The sequence below is a fragment of the Pongo abelii genome, chromosome 7 (genome assembly GCF_028885655.2).
Source record: "Pongo abelii isolate AG06213 chromosome 7, NHGRI_mPonAbe1-v2.0_pri, whole genome shotgun sequence".
In the NCBI taxonomy this organism is placed as follows: Eukaryota; Metazoa; Chordata; class Mammalia; order Primates; family Hominidae; genus Pongo; species Pongo abelii.
The window spans coordinates 37665734-37693284 of record NC_071992.2 but is presented as its reverse complement, the minus strand read 5'-3'; the positions used below and the strand labels follow the sequence as shown (position 1 = coordinate 37693284).

Sequence of the window (27551 nt, the reverse complement as noted above, 5' to 3'; positions counted from 1 at the left end):
TACTGTCTCCCTATCCAATCATTCTTCTTAGAAGAGTCATCTGGTTTCTAGAACCAGGTAATAAAACTTGACAAGTAAGTAAAAGGAAATAGTTAATCACTTAAAATATTCTCTCATAAATTAGATAAATCATTCCTAGGATTTTACTTTCTCAAATTATAAAAACATCCTTATTCAGATACACCGACATTGTCAGCTTTCTCAGTACTACTTAAAACAGGACATGAAGGCTGATTTTTTGGAAATGGCAGCCTCATACCCATTATTTGAAGGTTAGAATGTGTTTTCTAACCTGCAGAAGCAAGAAAGCTTAGTTTAGTGTGATCATAGTAAATCCCCAAACACAAGAATGAAAATACCTAGAGCCCATAGTCACCAAGTGACCACACTTAGTGGTCTGCCTTTGAAGCCAGTGCTGTGTCTGCATCTTGTACTCATCATCTTCCCTCTTTTTTTTCCTCCCTTCTTCCCTCACTTTAAAGGAACCTGGCTCTAGGACTTTCCTACCTCAAGTGATTTCGCAACAGTTATTCAGAAACAGATTGCTGAGCTGCCTTGGGGCCTTCCTCCATCCTTTTCCTCGGCCCTCTGGCCATCTCACTGTTCCTTTGCATCCAATTAATAGGATGGACAGAGGAAATGAAAAGATAGCACCTCAATGAGAGAAGATTCTGTTTCTCATTAAAGGCCCTGTTAAAAGATTTCATGGGAAACAAATTATAGCACAGCATGTCAGCCATGAGATATGAGGAATTTCACATATACGGTTTTTACACCATAACCCATTAACTCTCAAATCTGAAGTGTGTTTGAAACATTTTAACTAGCAGACCAATAAGAAATATGTTTTCCCTGGCAAGTGCTTATACATGTTCAAATAAATATACTATTGAGGAGGGCACTGGGAAAAACTGTTAATAAGACATCATTTATCTGCTGCTTTCCATTTTGGAATCCTTTCTTCCATTGTGGCGGCCTCCCCTCTACTCATCTGCCCATATCTCATGGATCTCTTCCCATCTCATGAATCTGTTCCCATAGCAACTTGGTCAAGCTGGCTGTATTTTCACAAGGGTTTCTGGAATATGAAAATTAGGAGGCATCACAGAAGAATGATCTGATAGAATTTCAGGTACTGTTAAGATCTGAGGGAAAAGACAGGAATCTTCCAAAATATCAGCCATGTAGCCTGTTTTAAGACTCACTTTCAAGATCCCTTGATGCTTGTTCATATCAATTATATTTATTAAGAGGCAGGTTTTTAGGGTCAAGAACACTCTCCTGGCTAGGCATAGTGGCACACGCCTGTAATCTCAGCACGTTGGGAGGTCGAGGCAGGTGGATTACTTGAGGCCAGGAGTTCGAGACCAGCCTGGCCCACATGGTGAAACCCCATCACTGCAAAAATACAGAAGTTAGCCAGGCATGGTGTTTCATGCTTGTAATCCCAGCTACTCTGGAGGCTGAGGCAAGAGAATCGCTTGAACTCAGGAAGCGGAGGTTGCAGTAAGCCGAGATTGTGCCACTGCACTCCAGTGTGGGCAACAGAGAAAGACTCCATCTCAAAACAAACAAGCCAACAAAAAAGCCACTCTCCTGTGAAAGAGTTCGTATCGTTCATTAGAGAAATATTTATTGAATAACCCCCAAGTAGATAGTCCTCTCTCAGTATGTTTAATTGTAATTAAAAAATAAAAAGTATCATAAAAAATACAAAGCACTATGGAAGTTTAGATATGGGGGAACACTTCTACGTAAAGCAGTTAGTTTCCAACATTTAATTTGTTAAGTCCTCTGCATTGCTCCCCATCACCTACCCCCACATGACCAATTCGTTATTTTGCAGTTCTACCCAGCTACCAATCACAGGTGGCCAAGAGCATTGAAATGGAGTTATTACAGCTGAATTTTCAGAATAGATGTGCAATCTCAGCTTTGAAATGCAGCAAGTATGAACTCTGAGTAATAGTCAAAGTTTGCTCACAGAATCTATAACTACAACTGTTATCTATGACATTCTTTGCTAGGCTGTGTAGCTTATTTAGTGTGATCCATATGCTAGGCGAGCAGCAAGGCCACCTGTGTTGCCAGCCGTACAGCACACACCCCTGACATTTCTCGCATTCTCATCGACTGCTAAGCTTTTAACTTTACATTCCCTGTCTTTTCCTTCCTATTCAAATCTAAGTAGAAACCTGATTGGCAAAAAGGCATATTATCATCAGTGACATTTGCATTTACCAAAAGGAGGGTAAGAAAACATTTTCACTGGCAATAAAGTAAAAGCAAATGTTTTCTTCCACTTGTTTTGAAAGTTTTCCTTAATGATTTGAGGACAGTAGTTTTACTAGCTTTTAAATGCTTTTTGGAATTGAATGGAGGGGAAGAGTCAGGCGAAAGTGCAGTCACAAGATCATGGTAGGTGAACTGCCTGAATAGAATGACTATGTACTCTGTGATCACCTTTTTGTGATCCCAGGGTTGATGAAATCCTCAGCCATGCATAGCTTTCTTACTCAATAATGTTGGCATAGAGACAATTTTAGATTTCTGTGTATTAAAACATTTACTATTAGTTCTAGACTATATTATTTGGAATCATAAGAGAGCAAAGACAATGGTTTGGGGCTTTTACAATGGGAAGTTGTGACAGATTACATCCAAAAAATCCCTGTTGTCTTTGGGACAGTACTAAAAACAGAAAGGGAACTTGACAATTTCTGCAAAATATAATTAGCTAATAGAGTGCAAGGTGGCTGTGAGTAGTTTTCTTCTATTCTTCTTCTCCAAGTATTTTGGTGGCCAGCTCTGCTGTAACCACACCAGCCTGAAGACAGAACTGAATGAGAAGGCCCTGTTAAAAGATTTCATTTTACTTTCTCAAATTATAAAAACATCCTTATTCAGACGTACCGACATTGTCAGCTTTCTCAGTACTACTTAAAACAGGACATGAAGGCTGATATTTTGAAAATGGCAGCCTCACACCCATTATTTGAAGGTTAGAATGTGTTTTCTAACCTGCAGAAGCAAGAAAGCTTAGTTTAGTGTGATCATAGTAAATCCCCAAACACAAGAATGAAAATACCTAGAGCCCGTGGTCACCAGGTAACCACAGTTAGTGGTCTGCCTGTGAAGCTGGTGCTCGGTCTGTATCTTGTACTCATCTTCTTCCCTCTTTCTTTTCCTCCCTTCTTCCTTCACTTTAAGATAGAGCCAATAACATCCTATGGAAGTTTTACTAAATCAAGGCAAATTCACTTAAATCAGGGGTCAGAAAACTGCAGACTATAGGCCAAATAGGGGTCGTTGTCTATTTTTGTGAATATTGCATACTGGCACACAGTCATATCTATTTGTTTACAGACTCTCTCTGGCTGCTTTCCTGTTACAGCATCAGAGTTGAATGTTGCCGAGTAGTTGAGACAGATCCCATATGGCCTAAACTCTTTCCTGTCTGGTCCTTTACAGAAAAAATAAGTTTGCTGGCTCTTAGTTTAAATCATTTTCACTCCATGATTTGACTATTTTTTGAGAGTAAAGCTAGAGATTAAAGAGAAAGGTAGGGAATGACACTCAGTGAAATTGATATGTTAAATGTATAAGGTTATTCATTTATTTAGTAGTATTGTTTTGAATCAGGGTCTTGCTCTGTCACCTAGGCTGGAGTGCAGTGGCGCAATCATAGCTCACTGCAGCCTCAAACTCCTGGGCTCAAGCAATCCTCCTGCCTCAGCCTTTCAAATAGCTGGGGCAAGAGGCATACATCACCATGCCTGGCTAATTTGTTGAGACAGAGTCTTGCTCTGTTGCCCAGGCTGGAGTGCAGTGGTGCGATCTCAGCTCACTGCAACCTCCGCCTCCTCACTGCAACCTTCAAGCGATTCTCCTGCCTCAGCCTCCAGAGTAGGTGGGATTACAGGCGCCTGCCACCATGCCTAGCTAATTTTTGTATTTTTAGTAGAGACAGGGTTTCACCATGTTGGTCAGGCTGGTCTCAAACTCCTGACCTCGTGATCCGTCCGCCTTGGCCTCCCAAAGTGCTGGGATTACAGGCATGAGCCACCGCGCCCAGCTAATTTGTTAATTCTTTGTAGATACAGGGTTCTCCCTAAGTGCAGGCTGGTCTTGAACTTGTGGCCTCAAGCGACACTTCCACCTTGGCCTCCTACAGTGCTTGGATTACAGGTGTGAGCCGGGCTATATAAGATTTAAGGATAGAAGTAGATTCTATATATTCGTGCTATTCTAGTTTGCTATGGATTGTGAAAATGTCAAGGGGGAAAAACTAGCATTTATTAAGAATCTACATATTCTGGTTCTGTGTTAGAAATTTTCCATGAAATAGGTTATATGAATTATGTCAAAAAAATTTTCCTGGAGATGGGATCTTAGAGAAAAACAAAAACAAGTAAACCAACAGCCACAGGAGCACTCAGGTTTTATGGCTCCAGACACAGAAGGGGGCAGTTGGCTCCAGGGTAGCCACTGACTGCTCATTAGTGCTCAGATACAAAAGGTTGTTAAACTTAAGTCTCCCAGTTTGAAATGCATTTTCCCTACTGTGCAAGGTCAGAAACTGATGACTTTGGAAGTACTCCCTGTAGTTCTCTTATGTGTACTATAAATGGAGAATAAAATGTAATAAGGTAGGAACATGTACGTGCCCATTCAGCAAATTAATGGCAGCATCTATGGGCACACAGGTATTTTGTGACAATTGTTTTTTCTAAATGGTGACTTAAAAAATCATAAACTTTTATAGCCAGCATGAATTAGACTTAATATAGTTCAGATGCCATTGCATTTCTAGAAAAAGAAACACAGGGATAGTAAGTGACTCATTTAGGCAGACTGGTATTGGTAGCAGAACCAAGTCTCTCATGCAGATCTTCTGAGTCCCTGTTCACTGTTCTTTTCTAACCGTGTTATGTTTTCTGGGTTCATTTTTCATTTTTGGATCCATGTTGATCAGAAAGGGAAATTGACACAGTCATGGTGTTCACTCATTATAGACAAGACATCTCATCTTTTGTCAGAGTTGCTGCGAAATATTCAATCTAATTTTTTTCCCCTGTACACTCATACATTTTTGTTTCTTTCATTTTCAATATACGCCTTTTCAAAAATATGTCTACACTTTTCGGGCTTGCCTGTCTCTGTAAATTCAGTTTTCTCTTGCAGCAATGCCTCCATCTTGACTTTCCTCTCTGAGCCTGACTGATTTCTAGTTGCGCCCTTCGTTCTTGGCTTCTGGATCCCTTTTGAAACAGAGAGCAGCACTCTATCCCTTCTTGGCAGACATCTACCCTCCCTTTTAGAGAAGAAAGAGTCAGGTAGGATGTCTGTGAAAATAAAGAACAAAAAATGAAAGTGACGGAGCAAGCCAAACAGTAAGAAAAGAAGGCTTTGCCTGAAAGAAAAAAAAAATAGTACCAAAGGAAAGAGAAATAAAATGGTTCTGGCAAAATATATTCTCTTTTGTATTCATTTTGGGGGCATGCACAGGGCTTACAGGGAGAGGAGATGTCATTTTTCAATGCAGGGATGCTGTGTATCCCTCAAGCTGAGCCCAAACCTGCCTGGCCATCAGTGTTGCCCTGGAGAGCATCACCCCTGCCTGTCTCATCTAAAGTAATAAAGCCCATTATGGATCTCTCTATTCTACTCTCAACTACAAATGTTAGTGCAGTAATGAGCAGTGTCAGTTTTAGCAGCATGTTCATTCACAGTGCCTAGGCAAGCTTTTGCTTATTTCACATCCTCTGGCTTCAGACCCAAAAGTTATCTTCAAACTTCTTTTTTTCCTATTCAGGCAATCGATTTTGTAGTTTGAGCATGTCCTCATTAAGGGTTAAAGAATGCTTACGGTTATCCGATTGTTTGTTTGTTTCTGCATCACTGGCTTAAGAAAGTGCTCTCTTCACTCACAGTCTCCAAGATAACATAGTCTAATTGCCCATTTGGGTGACCCAATTAGCAAACCTAGAGATGGTATCAGAACCAAAGTAGGGATTTTCTATAATGTTGCAAAAGGCAGAATGAGGTAGCAGGAAATGTCACACAGGGTGTCTTTTTTGTTGTTGTTGTTATTGTTTTGTTTTTGCAGCAGGGTCTTACTCTGTTGCCCATGCTCGAGTGCAGTGGTGCAATCTTGGCTCACTGCAGCCTTGACCTCCCAAGTTCAAGCGATCCTCTCACGTCAGCCTCCCAGGCAGCTGGGATTACAGGCGTGCACTACCACACCCAGTTAATTATTTTTTGTGGAGATAGGGTCTCACCATGTTGCCCAGGCTAGTCTCAAACTTCTAGGCTCAAGTCATTTGCCCGCCTCGGCCTCCCAAAGTGCTGGGATTTCAGGCGTGAGCCACCACGCTTGGCCTACTGTTATTTTCTTGCTCTTTCCCCACTTACTTAGTGGGAACACACATGAAATATGGCCAGAGGAACTCATAAAAATATTAGGGCTCAGAAATGTCACGGTTTCACTTAGCCCACTTTATGTTTCTAAGTTCTCTTAGTAACATCGTCTTCCAGAAGCTGTCCCCAATTACCTGTTGATGCTGTTTTTCTGTGCTAACATCTGCCAGTCCTTGCCTTTGGCATTGGGGGTATCAAATGTAGCACAAATCCTCTGTCTGATGGAGTAGGGAATTTTGAAGGCTTTGGGGCCAGTCTGTGCAGGGAAAGTGCTGTCCTCTTGTGTGAAGAAAGTGATGGTTTCTCGTTCATTCTATAAACAAAATAAGGAACGCATGATCAGATCCATCTGAAAGCAGTCCTGACCAACACTTTTATCTTTTAAGAAAATCTGGGTTAACACACATGCACAAAATGCTTGCCTGTTGTGATGGACTCTATAAAATACATTGATAAGTTCCCCTTTCTTCTAAGATAGTAAAGAACTTCTCTAGTAGCCTAATAAATTGTGTACTGGAAATTTACAACAGCCTCTTCCGCTCAGGGGAGTCACAGTCACTAGCTTCCAGCATTAAAAGAGCTGTCAGAGGCCGGGCACAGTGGCTCATGCTTATAATCCCAGCACTTTGGGAGGCTGAGGCAGGTGGATCACCTGAGGTCAGGAGTTCAAGACCAGCCTCGCCAACAGGGTGAAACCCCATCTCTACTAAAAATACAAAGAATTAGCTGGGCGTAGTGGCAGGCGCCTGTAATCGCAGCTACTCGGGAGGCTGAGGCAGGAGAATCACTTGAACCTGGGAGGTGGAAGTTGCAGTGAGTTGAGATCCCACCATTGCACTCCAGCCTGGGCAACAAGAGTGAAACTTCGCCTCAAACAAAAAACAAAACAAAACAACAAACTGTCAGGTGAGAGCAGAATTAGACTCTTTTTCTGTTTGTTTTGGCTCTCAGGCATAGCTCTAGAATCAGCAGGAAGAAGCTACCAAATGACAGATTTCAGTTCAGAGTGAGGAATGACCCTCTGATAGTCATAACTAATGGTGAATGGGCTGATCAAAGGAGCTGCCTAGGAAATGCCTTGTAGGAAAGCTACAAGGGTGTGATTGTATGTTGATTACCTTTAATTTTATTTTCTTCCCAAGTCCTAAAGTTGTGTGATTTTATAATAAGTATCTTTATTTCAAAATTAAATAAAATTGTTTCAGAATTAAATTGCTTTGGTATAACAGAGCCAGCCTTGAGTCAGAGTAACATGTAGACCAGCCTGTATAGTGGTATAAATCAGGAAGGCTCCTGCCTGCCTACCTGTTTCTGGTTTAAAGCTGTCCAATAAGAATTTGTCATTTCAATATTAATCCTTATATCCAACATTAAATCCCACAGAAATGTGCCAGGCTACAGTGGTTGCTAATAAGTTTAGGTGGACTAACAGAATTTTAAGGACTGAAAAATATCCAATTGAATCACTTCCGTGATTATAAGACAAAAGGGACTCTGCTGATGTAATTAATGTCCCTAATCAGTTGACTGAATCAATTAAGAGATTTTTCTGGATGGGCCTGACCTAATCAGGTGGTCCTCAAATGAGAAGAGATAGCTCTTGTCTGGAGGCACCTTTTCTCCTGGTCTAGAGGAAAGCAAACAGCCAGTCTATGAGCTTCCTATAGAGGGGGTCATGTGTCTGGGACCTGTGGGTGGCTTCTGGGAGCTGAGAGTGACCTCTGGCCAACAGCCAGCAAGAAAATGGGGACCTTAGTCCTAAAGCAATAAGGAACCAAATGGTGTCAACAACCTGTATAAACTTAGAAAAGGACTCTGAGCTCCAGATGAGAACATGCCCTGGCCAACACTTTGGTTTCAGTCTTATGACATAATAAAGAAGCGTTGTTTTATGCTTCTAAATTAGTGGTAGTTTTTTCTGTAGCAAAAGAAGACTAATCCAAGGGGTAAGTAAAGCATCAGATCTGGGATTGAGTTAAGGGACTAGTTAGAATGTTTAAACTCCAAGAAGCTGTCCTTTGTCTTAGAAACTTGCCTGTTATGCCCTCCAAGTGCACACATGCCCTTCCTTCCCTCCCTGAAATCCTGCCCTGATGCCTCTTCCAATTGTTAAATGTCTTCCTAATGTGGGCACCACAACCATGATGGCCTTTTTCAGCTAGCAGCTGGGCTCACATAAGTATAAACTATCAGGCTTGGTAGGTTGAAAATAGAGTTCTTAAATCTGTTAGTTGAGAAAACTGGTTGATACAGAAATTTCATTAATGATTGATAATGATTTTTGTCTTTCTGTAACTATTTAACACAGTTGCATTTTGAGGGCTCTGTTTTTGGAAACACAATGCGTTAATCCATCAGTTCCAAAAGGATATCTCAGAAGAGATTCCAAGAAATGGCAGTTTCATGGTCACACACATGTGAGAAATGCTGCATATCACACCCTCTTCTTGGAACCTCAAAGTACATGTTATTATATTAAACAGATTGTACTTACTGGTTTTAGTTATGTTCCTGGAATATTATAAAACAATACTCATCAAAACTATTCCAGTATTTGAGGTTATCATAGTATAACAGAAAAGAGCATGGTTTTTAGAAGCAGAAAGACTTCACTTTGGAGTAAAACTCCACACTTTCTAGTTCAGCGACCTTGGATGCTACCTTATCTATTTTAGACCCAACTTCCTAATCAGTTATTTTGCATTTGTATAGACTCCACAGAAGTTATGAAACCTGGTAAAATTCACCCAGGTAGTTTGTGACAGAGGTGAAACTAGAATTCTGACATCCTAACAACTATACCAGTACTTATTTCACTATAGCACCCTGTTTCAAGACAAGTGCCAAGAAATCTACAGTGCTAGGTGGTTAAGGAAAATGTTCTCTGAGTACAGTAGGAAAGACTTCATGGAGGAGGCATTTGAGTTGGCCTGAAAGATAGGTAGGCATTGACTGAATAGAGATTAGGTGGATAGGTGGTTATCCCAGGCACAGTGGACAATTCTGTTCTGATATATTGAATGGTTATAAAATGAACCTACTCAGCTTCTTCCTGTTTAAACTAGGTTACAAGATACATCACTTTTATCGTGGTTTGTAAAATTTCTTCTAGTCTCTAAAAATGCAAATCAAGTAGGAATAGTATCCTTGCATATTTTCTGACTTAAGACTATGATAGAAACTAGGAGCAGAATTTTTTTTTAATTCTCTACAAGTTAATATGGTAGCTGTCATTGTCAATGCCAAAGATGTGGCTTATCAATGAAACTGAAAACACTGGAATTGTCCATGGTAAAGGATCCCAAGGGACAGAATTGGCCTCTGAAAGCCCTCATGGCACCTATAAATTGTTGACTGAGCTCTCTCTTTAGTGTGGGCAGAAGAAAAACCACCTTGATGCATGATATCTTCAGAGAAAGCTGCACAAGGTGGTCTTATTTGAAGGTGAATAAAGTATTATATGAGATTGAGTCTAAAAATAAGTAATTTTTCAATTTACTACACATTAATAAGTGGGTCCCCATTTCCGTCTTAAAGTTTTCAAATTTAAATATTTTCCAGGCATAAGGATGACACTTTATGTAACATTTATGATGCATTCTAAAAGACATCTGGGCCAAGTAATAAGAATCCTGTAGATACATCACATTTTCTGATTGTTTAAATTAAATATGCAGAGGAACAGTAGATTTTCATGCTCTGCACATCTGAGATAAGCAGCTGCTACCTGGTAAGTTAAGGGAGTTGTAAATCAATGAGAAATTCCAACTATTCTGTCTGTTGTAACAGACAAATTATCCCCCAACTTCCAACACTTTTGGAAGAAAGATAAGACAACTGCTTGAAGAGAAAATTGTAACATGCAAGATTCCTTTAAGTTGTTTATATTGAAGAAAAGATTCTTTAATAATGTTACATTAATAAGGAATGATGAAATAAATTACTTGGGAATTCTTCCTTTCTCTTCAATATTTGCAAAATTGTTTTATTCCAGTCTGCAATTTTAGACTGTTGATACTGTTGCTTTATAGAGTATCAGTTGGCAATAATCATTAGGTAATTCAATAAGGTTAAATTTAAGGGTAACAACTTGCTTCCAAAGACTGATACAGTAATGACCACTCTAAAGAGTAAAAAAGATATATTATCTTGGTCCCAAAAATAACTTTTAAGTGTGAGGGTAATATGACAGACTGGGTTTATTTGAAAAATCACTTAGATCAGTGGCATGAAGGGGTATGTCAGGGATGAGGCTGAACATGAAGGATCAAATGCCTTCAATGAGGATGATTATTGCATTGACTTAAACATTTAAAGCAGTATTTAAGATAGATATCTTATTAATATTTAAAAATCAATATTTAAAGTTTTTTATATATCTTAAATCTTGATCCTATATAAAATGTTAATTATATAAATATATCTTACTAATGTATTAAACCACCTAAATGTCTTTTTCTGCCTAGGGGACATGAAGTATGATGTGCTTTAAAAATTGATCTATTATTCCTAACTCACTGATAGAGACCTGGGTCTAGAATGTATCCTGCACCTCCCCAGGTCATCCCAATTTCTCAGCACTTTCTGCGTCTTCACTTTTGCTGGAACCATTTACTAAAAAATTAAGTCATTTTAGGGAAAAGAGGACAGTTTTCTTTTCTTTTTGAGAGAGTCTCTGTCACCAAGGCTGGAGTGCAGTGGTGTGATCTCAACTCACTGCAACCTCTGCCTGCTGGGTTCAAGCAATTCTCCTGTTTCAGCCTCCCGAGTAGCTGGGACTACAGGCACCCGCCACCACTCCCGGCTAATTTTTTGTATTTTTAGTAGAGACAGGGTTTCACGTGTTAGCCAGGATGGTCTTGATCTCCTGACCTTGTGATCCGCCTACCTTGGCCTCCCAAAGTGCTGGGATTACAGGCATGAGCCACCGCACCCAGCCAAGAGGACAGTTTTTATGCATTATATGTATCACCAGATGTGTGTCTTTCCTGTGAGTCTGACAATCCCAGGATTAAATGGGTTTGAGCAATCATTCAACCAAGACATCCATTTGTAGGCAGAGCTACATGTAGGATCTCTATTATAGAATGAACAATTCTAGTCCGTCACACAAATGGTTACATCCCATCCTTTCTTCTTTTGAAGAAAGAACTTCTCAGTTTTCATATACTTTCAGGTACTGGAAGACAAAATTTCTGGTGCTATGATGTTTGTCGCTAGTACCTGAGTCCCTGAAGAGAAGCCATACTGTGAAGAAGGCCCACAGTTAAGGCTAATCCATTAGATGGCCTTGACTGGGGTCCAGAAGTAGTGTAGTGGAGTAGTCAGACTTTGATCTTGAAGTCAGGTCTCTGAGTTGGGTACTGTGGCTCTACTCCCTTATGAGTTCCATGATCTTTGATCTTGGACAAGAAAGTTGATGCCTTTGAGACTTTTATAGCATGTAAAATTGTGATAGTACTAATACTTAACCCACAGAGTTTTGATGGTTGTATGACAAATACAAAAGCAAATGAAATGATACCTGAAATATAGCGGCTTACAAAAGTTATTAGTCGTCTTCTGACACAGAAAATGAGAACAAATTAGACTTGTCTAAAAAATACAGTTTATACAAAGTGAAGATGACAACCTGGGCCAAATTCTGCAGCAATGCTTGAAGCAATTAATAAAGTGATCATTGAAAGGATCAAAGGGTTAATAAAGCCTCTAAAATGCAGCAGCCCTCAAATTGGATGACTATAACCTAACAATAAATATTGAAATATTATTCTCATACTTGCCTTTCATTATCAAGAGATATTATGATGTTATCTTCTGCAAGGCATTTCTTAGTGACTGTAAACTTGTGAAGCATTAGAAAAGAAATTGGGGAGTAAACAATAAAGTTGTGTTTATTAGCTAATTTTCCTTTCAAGCACTTTAAGAATTTATTAAGCAAGGAGCAAAAATACCTATCACATTCCTCTTACATAAATGTCCTGTAATAGCACAAGTTGATCACCAATATCTGGATGCTTTTACAAACAATAACCTTTAAGCCTGAACTCTTATTGGTCTGTTAACGGACATCTAGGGCAATTTGGATGAGTGGAATCTTTTATGTTATGCCTTTTCATGCTTCCTTCTGAATACCAGCTCTTCTTGGATTTTTTGTTTTTATTTTTAAAGCCTTCCTACAATTTTTATTTTACTTTGCAATGTATCGTGTGAAATATACCAACACTGTTCAAGAAAGAGCCCCTAAAAATATCCTACCCCAGGTTTCCAGATCTACCTTCTCCGTCAAAACTACTTGAGCACATAATGCTAACTGGCAATAATGAATGCAAATACTGCATAAACATGTCAGTTAAGACAGCTATCAATTTTAAGGCACAATCCTTTGGAAAGCCATCCACTCTTCAGAAAAACTATTTGGGGAATTAGCAATGCTCATTTTGCATAAACAATGAATTCAAATGAGAATAGAGAGAAGGAATAATGCTATACAGCTATAAATTTTCCAGGAAAAAACCTTGAAATTGAATTGTAGGTATATAAATGTGTTCAATCTTCTGCCAAGCCTAAATTTATAAATATATATTCATATATTAATAAATGCATATATGTATATATATGTATATATTTATTTTATAAGTGAAAAACAAAAAACGTTTTCCTACACTAGCCTGTAATGACATGGAAACTGACAAACAAAAGCATCACAATCCCTCTGCTAATCTCCCCCTCTATCCCATTCAGGAAGGATGGCTATTGTCTACTTTATAAGCTCATGTTCAAAGCCATGAAGTCACTTGGTGGTTTAGGACAAATTGGAGCCATGATGGAAATCAGATGTCTTTTTGCAAAAGTTCTCCAGTGAATCCTCCCTTGACTGCTACTTTAACTCTACCTTCCAATACTGATTTGACCTGGACAAAGTCCTTCCTCTCTTTGCACTTCTATTTCCTTACCTTATAGAATGAGGTCCTTCTTATATTATTGTATTGTCCTGTCCTCCTTATATTATTGTATTGGAAGGGAGTAATGGAAATGTGGATGTACAGAATTCTGAGCCTGGGGAGCATGAGAAACAGTAAGACAGGGAGTCCCATCCCTGGAGATAAAATAACACATATAGGGCAACTGACTTCTGGAAAACTAGTCAGAGCCAGCAGAAAAACAGTCTGAGGGTGGCTTTGTGCCTCTTTGTGTCATGTGTCTCAACTGTACCATCTGGCTTCAGTCTATAATGAATCTCAGCTGGTAATCCAAGCCTGCTGTGGCATAAGACTTCTTGTGATTTTGTGTATCAAAAGCCTGGTACCAGTTCCTTCCCCAGAGGTGCCTTCACAGTCTAAGCTCTCTGATGGGTTGAGTTTCCTTGCCCAGGGGGAAGTTTAGTTTAATCCTCGGCGTGAGACAAAGCTTATTTTCCCTCATCAGTAATGAAGATGAAGAGTTTGTGCATTTTGAAGCTGTTTCAGAACCTGAATAGCACAGCTGGTAGGTATAGCTTTATTATTCTTACCGTCCTTCAGAAAGGGGGTCAAATGACCTGTAGATCAAGGACTCACCTCTAGGATTGATGTCTGCACTTGGAGGATCTGTTCATGGCCTTTGAGCTGCCGAATGCAGATTTTGCAGGACAGCTGGGTGGTGGTGGGCGTGTAACGCTCCAGGGAGAAGGCACAGTGCAGGGGCTGCCGGTTACTGCACCACACGCGGGAGAACGGGACTTCCTGCAGGGGAGATGGAGAGAAGGGATGGTGTGCAGAGCCCGGCTGAGATGAACTAGAACAGGAGAGACTTAATAGCGATGATGATGATGATGATGAGGATGATGATGACGACGACAATGATGAGGACAATCATAGCAGAGATAATTGCCTAGGCAGCTTTAGTGGAATTGTTGTAAAAATAATGTTCCAGCAAATGCCAAGCAGCACAAATGTAATTAATGTCAATTCCAATTGATAACATTTGAATTCCAAAACCGCACTGCAAGAGCTCAGATTTCACTTCGTGACACACAATTAGAAAGAATACCATCAAAAATTATCATTTTCATTCCCCACTTAGAAAATATTTTCATTTGGAAGACTCCTGTGGGCCATGCTTCTACTTCGGTCTGGGGTAGGATGTTATCTTTTCACTTACATAAAAATTATGCTAAGGAACTGATTGGCCAGAACTTAACTCCATACCACAAACTCATGCAGAATTGTGAGAATACAATATTGCTAATGTATCCAACATAAAAGTTAATACCTAGTACAAAATCACACACATATACACACAGTGAGGGAGAGAAAGAGGGAGGAAGGAGGGGAGAGAGACAGACAGACACACATACAGGACCACCCCAGAGTGATCTAGTTTGTCAGTTCTTCATTTGCTCAATTTGTCCATTCAACTATAATGTATGAAGTGCCTGCTAATGACCAGACACTGTACTAGGTAAACAATAAGAAACAATAACAGATTCAGTCCCCTACTCTCAGGGGACATATGGACAACTGAGAGGCAAAAATACCTTTTAGTAAATGAAGAGGGAAATTATAAAATCTATAGATTACTCATTTTTCCTAGTATTAGCCAGTGCTTGCTACCAGACTGTGACTAATATGAAGTAGAAGTTAGTCACCAAAATTTTTTCATGTACTAAAAAGTATCTCTCCTTTCTACTCAAATGTGGCTTGGCCCTTGGCAATGACCACATATGCCTCTAGTAATCCTCACGCTCACTTTTTTCTCTATTTCTCACCTTATTAGTTTGCTCCTTTACCTATTGCTAAAAATAAAATTTTCTGCAATACTAGAACTGAAAGGTGGTAAGACATGTATCAAGTCTGGAAGTTTGGAACCCTGAACTATGACTGGTGATGAAGCCAGCATGTGTCATGAGACTAAAGAGCATGATTGAAATGACCTGTTCCCTTTGAGAAGCTATGAGTTACCTAGTTATTCCCGAGCCCTTATGTGCACACTTGTTTGGATACCTTGCTTCCTAATTTTCTCTATAGAAAGCCTCACAGATTTTTATTTTGGATACTTTCTAGTGGACTCAGGAAGGAGGGATGGATGGACTTTAGATTGTTGTGAACTTAAAGAGAGGAGAGCCAGCTTTAAGGGAGTATGAAATAACAAAATCAAATATTCTACCATGCATCTTAGCAATCAACTGTGGGTTGTTTTGTTTGTTATTAATCCTGAACCAAAAGAAAAGTGGAATTTCAAGAAGGATGTAGAGAAGGTCTATAGGTGAGAAACTATCTGGCATTTCACGGACTTCATTCCTGTGCAAGAAGTGGGCTGTTAGTATGGAACTCTATCTTTGCCATTCTCTGTTCTTCCCCATGTGAAAGGGGCTGGAAGCCTAAAAACTACATTTTATAGACTCCCCTGCTGGCAGGAGTTCACATTCCCATTCTGCCCACAAGAGGCACTCATGCTAGATTTGGAAGGGAGAGGAAATGCAGAAGCCATCACTGCCCCCCTAACATCAGCAGGCAGACCCAAAGGCTTCAACTGACAGCCCAGGAAAGGTGTGCAGGGGCTTCTGGACATTCACCAGAGAATCCACTGCTTCAGTGCTGGTGCACTTTCCTGAAATTCCTGACCTGACTGGTTTTCTAATACTACTAGTAGCTTTCTCTGACCTTGGCTCTCTACAGAGGGTTTGTAATCACATTAATCCCTTGATTAAATTTCCCCTTGGTTGAAATGCCTTGAGTGCCTTCTATTTTCTTGATGACTAAAACAATTCTTGATTTGAAGACATTATTTTAGAAACAGATGTGAGTTGGGCAACCCTGAAAGGGGCTATTACTGAGTTCCAGAGGGAGGCTATTGTCTGGGGAAAATGCTGGAAGAGGCACCAAGCTAATGATCACCAAGGATGCTTTTCACTGGAGGACAACTCTCTTGTACCATCAGCTGACAACATGTCTGTTTAAAGGTATCGCTTTCCCACTTTCTTCTAATACAAAAACATTTTACTTATGATCTCTTTTCGTCCTGTGGTAGATCCTGCAGCAGAGGGCATTTCTGACTTGTGGGGCCTCCTGGCAACGCCTACAGGAAGTCATTTTCTCTAAAATACTCCAAATGACTTTTCACTTGTATCATCATATGCACTTAGAAGTTCTGCCATTTCTCCTTGTTATCTAATGTGATTCTTTTCCTAATTCTCCTGAGCTTTGTTCAACTTTGTAAACCATGGGCAGTCCTTCCTCCACATCTCAGCCTCCTACACTTCTTTCTCTGCCTACTGTACTGTTCAAGATCCCATCTGCTCACACATGCCCCAACTGCCATCTCTCTGTGAAGGACTCCAAAAACAACATCTCTGGTATTTATCTCATTATCCTCAATTCCTGGCATTGTACCCCTAAGCACTACAAATAATCTTATTTGGTCTTCACTTCTCTGGCAAATTTGACTTTTGGAAACTCATTGCCATCATCTCTCTGCCTTTGTTCTTCTCCTCTAATATTCTGGTTTCCATTATGCTTCCATTATGGCTAACTCTGGTCACCTACTCCCAGTCTTCCTGCCTTCAAGCTCTACTACATAGAGCAAATGAGGGGGTTGGGGCTTAATGGGAGAGGCAAATAGCTCAGGAAAACAAAGCAGAAAGCAGCTGATTGGGACTATTCAGGGAATAGCATTATAGTCTCTTTTTTACCTCTAATGATTGGGGCAGGCAATGATGTGACCAGGCCACCTAGGAACTCTTTTATTACATGAGTCCTTTGCTTGGGGGACCACAATGGTCCTTTGATCAGCCTGCTGTGTGAAACTCTGTCTCCTGCCTGACCTCCAAGGGCTTCCACAATTTCTTGCCCTATACTTGTTCTCTCCATTCTTATTTTTATTAGCCCTCAAATAAACTCTCTTCTCCAAACTAGTGAATTTTTGTAGAGTTGCTTTGCACTATGCACTTCAATGAAAGTAACCATAACATAGCACTCTGGAGTTCACAGGTACTTTTGCCTAAGGTGGTTTTGCCCAGCTAAGCTACGTAGGAGATTTTTGTTTCCTAAAATTGAAATTTGAGTTATTATAGTGTAATGCAAGCACTTGGACTTCAGGGCTAGACAAAGAATCATGCTCAAGATCCAGCTCTTAAGCAAATGTACATTTTCTGCAATTTGATTTGAATCTTTGGTAATGCTTGCCTTCTAAAAAAAAAAAAAAAAAAAAAAAAAAAAAAAAAAAAGGCACTGACCACTCATTTAAAATGAGTATCTTTGGTATCATTTGCTAAATTCTCTGTATTTTCTCCTAAAAACACTGGAAGAAATATAAAAGAGTAATGCCTACTGCAGAGATAATTTTTCCTTGCAGAAAGACATGAGAATTAGCACCAAAAAACAATAAAACAAAAACCCTCTTTTCTCTTTTCCATTCCATTGAACACAATCCAAACATTTTAAAAATCTGATTTTAAGACAGTATCAAGGGAATATTTTTTATTGTTGACTTGAGTAGCAGCTGCCAATAGCATTCAACAAAACATTTAAAAATAATAGAATTAGAAGCACTGTGATTAGTGTGTTTTTAGGGCAATCATCTTCACTTTCATTTATTCAAAAAACAGAAACAACACCAGCAAGCTTGTTGAGCTGAAAGGAATTATGTGGAAAGTAATATGGGAGGAGAAAGTATAGCAAAGTTATGGGTGTTTAAAGAATTCCAGAAATGTTTTCATTTTGACTCCTATTATAATTAGGTTCTTAGCAGATGGAGAGAATGTAAATCATATCTTAGCAGGAGACAGACACTGGGTTCTCCAAGATACATAGCATGCTGGAAAGACAGCTGCTTTTACCCTAGGGAGGTGACAACTTGACTTTGTGTTTTGTTGGCTTTTAAAAATAAATAATTTATTGTATTATGTTTATTACAGCTCCCCTACCCCACAGCCAGCAAGGAATAAAGGAAAGTGATTTAGGAGCTCTCAGGTCCCAGCAAGGAATAAAATAAATTGATTTAGGTGCTCTCAAGTCCCAGTAACCTATTGAAAGAGTAGAATTATTTACCTCCCAGAGGAGGGTTGCTAATTCTACAGAGGGGAAAATCACATATTCCTAATGTGGTAGAGTCTTGGGAACTGACAAGAAAATGGGAAATAATGAATTGTTTACATGGGGAGACTAGCATCGTGGGCCTCAGGTTTTCTTTGAACCAATGTCAGTGGCTGCTACCATAATGAGATCTCAGAAGAGCTGACATAGCCTTTCCTACTTCTCACCCAATATACCTGGCTTCATAAGCAATTACATCCATAAATTGTAATCCTCCAGAACCTAAACCAATAAGATTTAAGATCTAGTTGATCCTTCGATATACAGGCTCTCATTGCATATCTCAGGGCCCAACCTTGAACTCACACCATTCTAAAAACATTTCTCATGCAGTTTGCTGGTGTCTGATAGGGAAAACATTGTATGTACTGGGTACCTCCCTAGCTTGTACCTTTCTGGGAAATTCTGCCTTCCCAGAAGAAAACAGGAAAGTTTCCTAGTAGAGGAGGGTTTGGGAACCAATTGTAATATGTCAGCTCCCAGATTCCTGATTTGAAGTTAGAGAGGGAGATTCACCAATTGAAGGAGAGATCTATAAACGATGTCAGGAATAGTGTGATTTTCTCTTTCCACAATAGCTCTCTGGGATAACAAGAAATAGGCCCTGTTAGTTCCTAACCACTAAGCCCTAATGAAAAGCCATTCTCCATTATCCACGCCAAGTTTGTCAGTGCACATGATGTTCTACATGAGGTTCAAGTAGGCTGAACACAAACCCTCCCCTAAGTGCTTACATCTAATGCCCAGAGCAAACACAGCATGGTCATTAAGCCAAGCACAATATGCATTCCCACAAGCTGAGGTATTTCAATGATAAAGAGGGGCAAGGAAATTGGTGGTAGGGGTGATGAAAAGAAAGGAGGAATAGAGCGGAAAGCCATTTGGGGTAAGAAAAATGAAGTGGAAATGAAAACTCAGTGGCAAGCCTCCTGATGCAGAGAAAATTAAATTGTTTCTCAACCTTCCAAGACTCTTTCAAATTATGCGCAATTACAATAGGCAAATATTTATACATGTTCACAACTTCCATGTAATCCAGCCCATCCCGGCAGTAAAGCTTGCTGGGTTTTCTTGAAAGTCAATGTCCTCTGGCTTTGGCTGGTCCTCTTGCACACTCTGAGGTCAGTAAACACTTAGCCCCCTATGCCTCTTCTTCCTGGGGCTTTCTTTTGTATCCCTAGTGTCAGAATTATTGTTTAAGTCATGCTGCAAGGTAATGGTTCTTTCATCTGATTTTTTATCTCCAAGCATTAAACTTAATAGTTCACTTTGGACTGAGTCACTTGCATCAGATCCAGCGAAATGAGGCCCTTATAACCTATAAAGATTAATACAGAGGAATTTGCATGACTTCAGGACTTGTTTTAACAATACTCTGAAGTTCAATTTGGACTAGAAACTTTGAATACAGCTTACCGGAAAGCAAAGAGACCTACAATTTGAATGTCATAAACAACACAATATATTTATTCATAGAAAACTTCTCTCTATGGAAAAAATGTGGTGAATGTGCCCCTGGCCCCCTGAAAAAAAATGTTCAGGGGAATGAGAGATGGTTGTGCTGATTTGAATGCACTAAAAACTGTACAGACGGGCAATTCCTCAGGTAATAAGTAAGTCTGAAAAGTCAATAGAAAAATGCAGCCTTATCCAGTTTAAAAATCCTGAATTTTAGAAGTTGGATGGTTGATGGTACAACATTTTTCTAACCATCATGATGCAGTCAAGGTTTTTAATTTGTGACTAGGCTTGTTCCCATTAAGCTGGTATACCTGTCTATAGTTAAAAAAAAATTGCTGCAAGGATGGAAGTTTACAAAACCCAGAGGACTCTACACATTATGCTGATGGGTAAAAGAAAGAAGCCTGAAAGCATTCTGTGATTCCAGGTCAATGTGAGTCCGCCAGAAGCTTTTCCAGAGTGAAGGAAATATCCTGTCCTTAAGCACTTGAAGTACAGATGACTGGCTTTAGAAACTATAGTAGGCTAGCTAGCCGCTTACTGTAATATGTATCACTGGGAATTTTCGTAGACTTCAGTGGCAGGATCAGAAGTTTCTAAGAGATCTTTTAAGGCTAAGCATGTACTTGAAATAACTAAATAGGATCCAAAGAGATTCTGAGTCTCCCTGAAATTTTTTTTTTAAAATCTCTAATAGGAGACATGTGGACAATAATAAGTATCTTTAGATGTTTATAAAAGGACCCTTAAGAAAGGCATGTTCTGGCCAGGCACGGTGGCTCACACCTGTAATCCCAGCACTTTGGGAGGCTGAGGTGGGCGGATCACCTGAGGTCAGGAGTTCAAAACCAGTCTGGCCAACATGGCAAAACCCCATCTCTACTAAAAAATACAAAAATTAGTTGGGCATGGTGACGGGCACCTGTAATCCCAGCTGCTCAGGAGGCTGAGGCAGGAGAATCGCTTGAACTCGGGAGGTGGAGGTTGCAGTGAGCCAAGATTGCGCCACTGCACTCCAGCCTGGGCAACAGAGAGAGAGACTCCATCTTGAAAAAGAAAAAGGCATGCTCTTTCTTTGCTTTTCAATTTGTAATTTCTTCTTCCCATCTTGCCTGATTCATCTGGCAGCAAGTGCACTTCATATATGAAAGAAAAAAATCTCTTGTTTCCACCTGGCTAGCCATAGCTCTCTACAACTCAAAATCATCACCCTTAAGAAGTTCCTCACTGACATTCAGTTAATTCATTGCTGAATATGATTAAGATGCTGTCTCATAATGAACTGATTTTAATAAAAACAAACCAACTCACAAACCTGGCTCTATGTTGTTAAATTGGCATCTTCAACCTATATTGAGCAATGATTCCAACAGGAGAAGAGAAATGCCACCTCACCTAATGTGCAAGCACCTTTCTTCCCATCCGTTAGAATGCTGTGAATTTATGACAATATGTTTCACTCCATGTGTGTAGCCCAAACTGTTACATTTCTGTGACAGTTTTGAGGTGAAATCCACCCTTTAAAGGAGGAGGAAAATCAAGCAGACCCTTGCCAGGATCTGTGACATGCTTGCTGGTTAAAGCAAAGCCGTTTCTGTTAGAAACCCATTTGGCCAGTACCTGGCAGGCAGTGAATGGTTTAATTCTCCAGAGGAATGGGGGAATATCAAGGACAGAGATCTGAAGACTAAAGGTATTCCCTTTGAAATGCAGCAACTTTGGTTCTTCCAGGAGCTGTCCACCTTGATGCCTTTCATCTGAAACCACTTCCTATAGGAGAAGAAAAAGAAAAGAAGATCAATAATGAAATACCCTGCTACTTATATGTTTCCTATCTAGGGATACGCATGCTCACTACCATGTGTCTTCCACAAATGGACAGAGAGCATAGGAGAAACATACTTCTTTACAACTCCATAGCCCATAAAGTTCAAGACTAAGGATTAACAACTGCTGAGTGACAAGTGTTTGGTTAGAAAGGGACAATTTTTTTTTTATTATTTGTGTTGTTTAGGCTTTAAACCACACTGTGCCTTTGTTTAAACTTCAAAGACCTCCCCTGCCCCCAAGCAAATCGTAATACTTCTGGGTTTCCACAACTGTAGGAATTTCACTCTCTGACCATAATCAAGGGATGCATTCATGCTCAACCTGACACATCATCATATTTCACATTAACTGAAAACAGCTCCCCTCCATTCTGGTTCAATTTTTCTTCACTAATGCAGGCATTATATGATATTTATTCTTTTGGCTTAAAATAAATGTTCCAGTGTGCATGTATCATGTTTATTTGTAGTAATGTTTGTAAAAGTTATTATATCAAAAGGCCAAGAAAAAATAAGTTGTGTATCAAGGTAGCTGTAGCTCAGGAAAACAGAAATCAAATTTCTGAGGAAACACTCCCGTAGCTTTCACTGAAAAATCTTTATGTAATACAATCTAATACAAACTCAATCCACATATATTCTGTTGAGTAAACCATTTCATTGGTTCCAAATTTGTGGTGTTAGAATCATATTGGAGAGATGATATTGATATAACAAATGGAATAACAAAACAAATACATATTCAGTGAAGTGCTAAATGATTGTGCGGGGTTGAGGCTTTTGGTGTTACTGAAGATAAGAGATCTCCCTAAGTCCATTTTTGAAATCACCATTAATTGACATATTATTTCCTTGCAGAGCTAGGAGAAATTAAAACCTGAAATCCTTTATGTCCTATAATCTCAGATTCTTAAAAAAAAGACTGTTAGAAAACAAATAGGTTTATAAACACAATCAAACTTACATTTCAATTATTAATGAGTAAAAACACCTTTACTGGTTATCTTATCCATCTCTTGTCCATAAGTAGAATGACAGTAACAAAAACATTTTTGACTAAAAAGTCACCCAAGTTTTATCCTTCACATACACATAAACTGTTAACAGGTTGCTAGTATCTTTTTCCAGGACTAAATCAGTGGCATTTTCTCCGGCTCTTTGGTGTTGCTTGTGGGAAGGGTGTCTCTTGGGGCCCAAGGGTCAGTGTTGTAAACTAGCTGTGATGATAGTGTGGTCCATTATGGTACCCACTAGCTAAAGTGGCTATTAGCACCTGAAATGTGGCTAGAGGGATGAAGGAGCTGAATTTTTAATTAAAGTTAAATATCCACATGTGATTAGCAATGACCATACTGGACAGTGCAGTGCTAGGTAATTCATAACCTTGTGGATTTCAGAGTTGAACATGATAACATGGTAGCCAATGTCTGGTGGAGGCTACAAGGAATGGAAGAAAAGACGCACTATGGGGAAGATAGGAAATTAATTCTAAATGCCTACTTGGCTGAGACATTAGGCAGTCTCTGGTCACTGGTTCCTTCTTTTGAGATTTACTAAATTTCCATCAGAGCTATGTTGGAGCTGGGCACTGGGTGTGCAGAAATGAAACAACTTCGCCACCAAGAAACTTACAATATTGTGAAAGGGTCAGGACACTAGGCATTGTTCTAATATAATATCTATTACCATACATGTATGCCTAGAAGGTTAAGAAAGACAGAAGGTGCCCCTGACCCAGATGGGAGGACAGACCAGGAAAGGAGTCTAGGCATTACTAGGGGAGGTAGTATTTGAGCCAAACTTTGAAATAAATGGAGGAGCTGGCCATTTAAAAAGGAAGGAGAGGACATTCCAGATGCTGAGCAGGGCATTCACAAGCATGGTGGCTAGACAGAGCTGGGATGGAAGGTTGAGGTGGAAAGTGTGTGATTGGAGATGATGAAAATGTGGGGCAGAAACCAAATAAATTCTTGCTTGCTATGCTAAGGACTTTGTATTTTATTTTTGAGTAATGTTGCTCTGGTTTTAAGGTACATTAAAACTCTTTTGGTGTCTTCATATACTCAAAAGAATACCAATCTTGTAAATTGAAGATAGCAGCATAAAATTCTAATCACATTTCTGTGTGGTCTTGGGCAAATTATTTTCTTTAGACCTCAGTTCCTTACCTGGGTTTATTTATAGCCAAGCAAAATAATTAATATGATAATATTAACCTCTTTTTGCAATTCTGGTGCAAGATTAGAAACAAGTACAAACAAGAAATGTGCTTATTAAGACCATGTTAAAGCCATAGAATAACAGCAACTCTTCTAAGTGTATTTGAACTAGGCTTTCTCAAGTATACCCTTTTCTTTAAATTTAACTTTCCTTAACGGACATGAAGTAGTCGACGCCAGGAAATGAAGTGACTTGTTCAAGGTCATGTGTTACTTAGTGTAGTGCTAGACTATTTTGTTATTTAGAAACTACACACAATCGTTGTATTGGAGGGAACTTAAGATTTAGAGCACCAAGTGCCTTATTTATACATGAAAACATGGAAGTCCCCTGAAGAAAGTTATTTGCCTAAAACCACATTGCTAATGGGAGAACTGAGACTAGACCAGGGCAACTTGATCATGGTCCAGTGTTTTTTCTCTTAGATTTCCTTGCCTTTTGTTACTACTATGCTTGACTTTTTTTTTTTTTTTTGAAAGAGTCATGTGAAGATCAGACTGTGATTAACTCTGTCTCATAAATGATTTTTCACTGGTGCAGGATATATAAGATAAGATATATAAGATAAGATGACATAAGTCAATCTATATTTGCCCTAGAGTTATATATATACTGTCTACACAGTCCTTGAAACTCAGAATGGATAATATTAAGAATTTTAAAAATAGATATCTGCTTATAATTATCATGGAAGAAAAGAGTACCTTTTTAAAATTTCTGCTCTAGGGCCTCAAATTTAAATACATGATGTATTTTTTGCCTTTTCACTTACTCCTTAAATTTGCGCATATTGAGCCAACAATATACAATTAACAGTGTCTTGTAATCTTGTACAAAATATTAAGCAATTACAGTTATTCTATAACAAAACAATTATTAAAATGAAAAAGCCTAGTAATGAACTAATAATTGTATTTATAAATTTGTAAAGGCACAATTGGCTTCAAAGTTAAATAAATAGACTCCTGAGTACTCGCTTTAAAATACTCTCCAAATACAGTGGATTGCACTTAACACAGAGTTCCCTGAGCCTACTGTATTACTCTGGGGAGCTAGGCCTGAGTATGCCTAAGTGTTTCGTGGATGCTTCTGATGACCAACCAGGTTTGGACAACTCTGCTTAGCTAGTTCTAAATCAGTCATATGGATGAATTATCCCCAAAGTGAGGCTTGATAGTAATTTGATTTTTCCAATCTGCCTTCTATGTGACAAAGACCTCCTGTTAAATACCTCATTCCGTTGTTAAACTGATAATCTGAGTTACTGGAACTAGGAAACAGGGTCTGTCCAGCTTTTGTATATAAAATGCACCTGAAGGCTCTGGATGGTGGTTTTTCTCAGCATTCTGTTTCATCATTTTACATTGGGGTTGCAAGTCATCCAGTTCTAGAAGCTGTGGCCAGGAAAAACTTGTGCTTTGTGCCTCACTGAGCTCTTTATATTGATTTAATCAGACAGGCAGCAATATTCAGGTGTGCTTCAGGGATACTGAAAGAGGCAGGCTAAATTTACATATTTATGAGACAAAACTGTTTGAACTTACACACACACACACATACACACAAATTATGTCGCTATGGTGTATTCCTTTAAATGCTTTACGTGAACAATATTTCCCAAGATTGCATTATTGATAAACACAGGAACTACATCTAGAGGAAATCCTTTGAAATTAGATTCTAAATCCACCTTAATGCCAAGTAAGTAATGAGTACCAAGAGTACTGTATAGGAGTGCTGGGAGCAATGGCAAAAAAAACCCTAGTTGTTTTTTTCTATTTTCTTAGATAAGATAGGGTAACTGCTTAATTCCTTGCTTTCCTATGTCAAGGTTTGTTTGGGCTGTGTGTGCGTGTGTGTGTTCGTGTGTAATAAAAGACAATAACCAAAAAACCAGGTCTTAAAACGTTACTGCTTCGAAGATATATCACCATTTCTCAACCTTTGGTTTGAATTTATCAAAGGAGGCGATGTCAAACATACAAGCATAAAATGGCAGCCCTAATTATTACAAAAACACAAAGCAAGAAGGACAAGAAGTCATTTACTCCTTGTCTTCTTATTCTTTTCTCACCTACCTACAGGGAGATACTTTTATTTTTTAAAAACATAGCAGATTTAATTTTTCATAGAGAGGATTTTAGATATGTTTATTAGAACAGATCTTCAGAAATCTGAAACTAAATTATGTCTTAGCCAGGTACACAAAGTATTTTGTTTTTGTCAAGGAAATTGCTAGTATTACTCAGATAAGCTACCCCCAGAGCAAATGAGACTCAAATAGAGTAGCCCTGTAGGGGGTACAGGGAAAGGAAGACAGGACTAAAAATAGAGAATGTCCCTATTTAGATACTGAAATTCTCTCAAGGAATATTCTATGGTGGGCCCATTGTATTGCCTGGTCCCCACCCAGTTCTGAGAGGACAGGTGGAGTTGCGTCTCTACATGTTCCTTCTTGCAAGTTCTTCCAGGGAGAAAGTAGGCATTTCAGTGTTTTATGGGATACAATCTCCCAGTGAGACATGAATGAAATGAAAGATGCAACCACGCACTTAACCCCAGCTTCCTTTTGGTTAAGAGCACAGTTAGAATTGGGCACATATCTGTTATCATTCTTTAAGATATGAAAGATGCACTGCAATAAATACAGCAGCTGTAACAACCATGTTCACATTGATTTCCTAATCACAACAAACGTATCATCATAAGGATATTTGAAGCACATTCCAGGGTGGGCAATTTCTGCAGAAATGTTCCATGAAAAACTGCTTACTGATTTTGATTAAGAAGTCAGGGTTCTTTTAGGGTTGCAGAAAATGTTATTACTGTATACTCTATTTTCAGCTTACGCCACAGAAGTTGGGAGAGCTAAATACTAATTTGTGAGGTCTTTTAGGGGTTCAAAAAGGGAACTGTTGTTAAGGCTTTCCTAAAATAGAACTGTTTTAATGGGTTAGTAACTAATTTCCTCCTCCAATGCAATATCACATATGAAGCTATCACACTATGAAATGATTTGGGATATGCAGGTGATGAAAATAAATCTCTGCAGAAGGCCCTGAACACATTCACTTAGCAAAGTAAAAACCCAGAAAGCAAGACAGTTTCAGAAACAAAACCCAGAAACTAAGACGGAGAAGTACATGGCTGTTTCCTGTACTAGGAAGTCTCAGTTCAGAAAAGCCCCAAGTTTCATTTTAATCCATATGTGGGCCAGAAAAGTTATTCAAGCAAGGTTGATGATCTCTCAAAACCCCAAGGGGGATACGTGGCCTTTCTGCTCATGACAGCTGTCATATACATCCTGTCAATAACAAGTACAACCAAACGCAGCTTTATTTGCCATTGTAGGAGAAAGAAAGAATGACTGGAGGTAAAAAGATTAGGACAAATGGGGTCAAAGGTATTTCTACCAAAAAACATTAAAGCAAAATTAAAGAGTTTTACTAATTTAAGAAATACCTCTCTGCTGGGCGTGGTGGCTCACGCCTGTAATCCCAGCACTTTGGGAGGCTGAGGCGGGCAGATCGAGACCATTCTGGCTAAC

At 39.2% G+C, this 27551-nt stretch overlaps 1 protein-coding gene across 6 annotated transcripts in view; it reads right to left on the bottom strand.

The window, feature by feature from the left end:
• Positions 1-27551, bottom strand: part of UNC5D (unc-5 netrin receptor D) — a 552460-nt gene that overhangs the window by 15096 nt on the left and 509813 nt on the right. For all 6 annotated transcript variants that reach the window (XM_002818989.5, XM_054561426.2, XM_054561425.2 and 3 more), the window contains 3 exons: positions 21576-21725; positions 13980-14144; positions 6555-6733 (listed from right to left, as the gene is read on the bottom strand). In XM_002818989.5, the coding sequence (XP_002819035.1) occupies positions 6555-6733; positions 13980-14144; positions 21576-21725 (494 nt within the window). The remainder of the gene's footprint in view (positions 1-6554; positions 6734-13979; positions 14145-21575; positions 21726-27551) is intronic.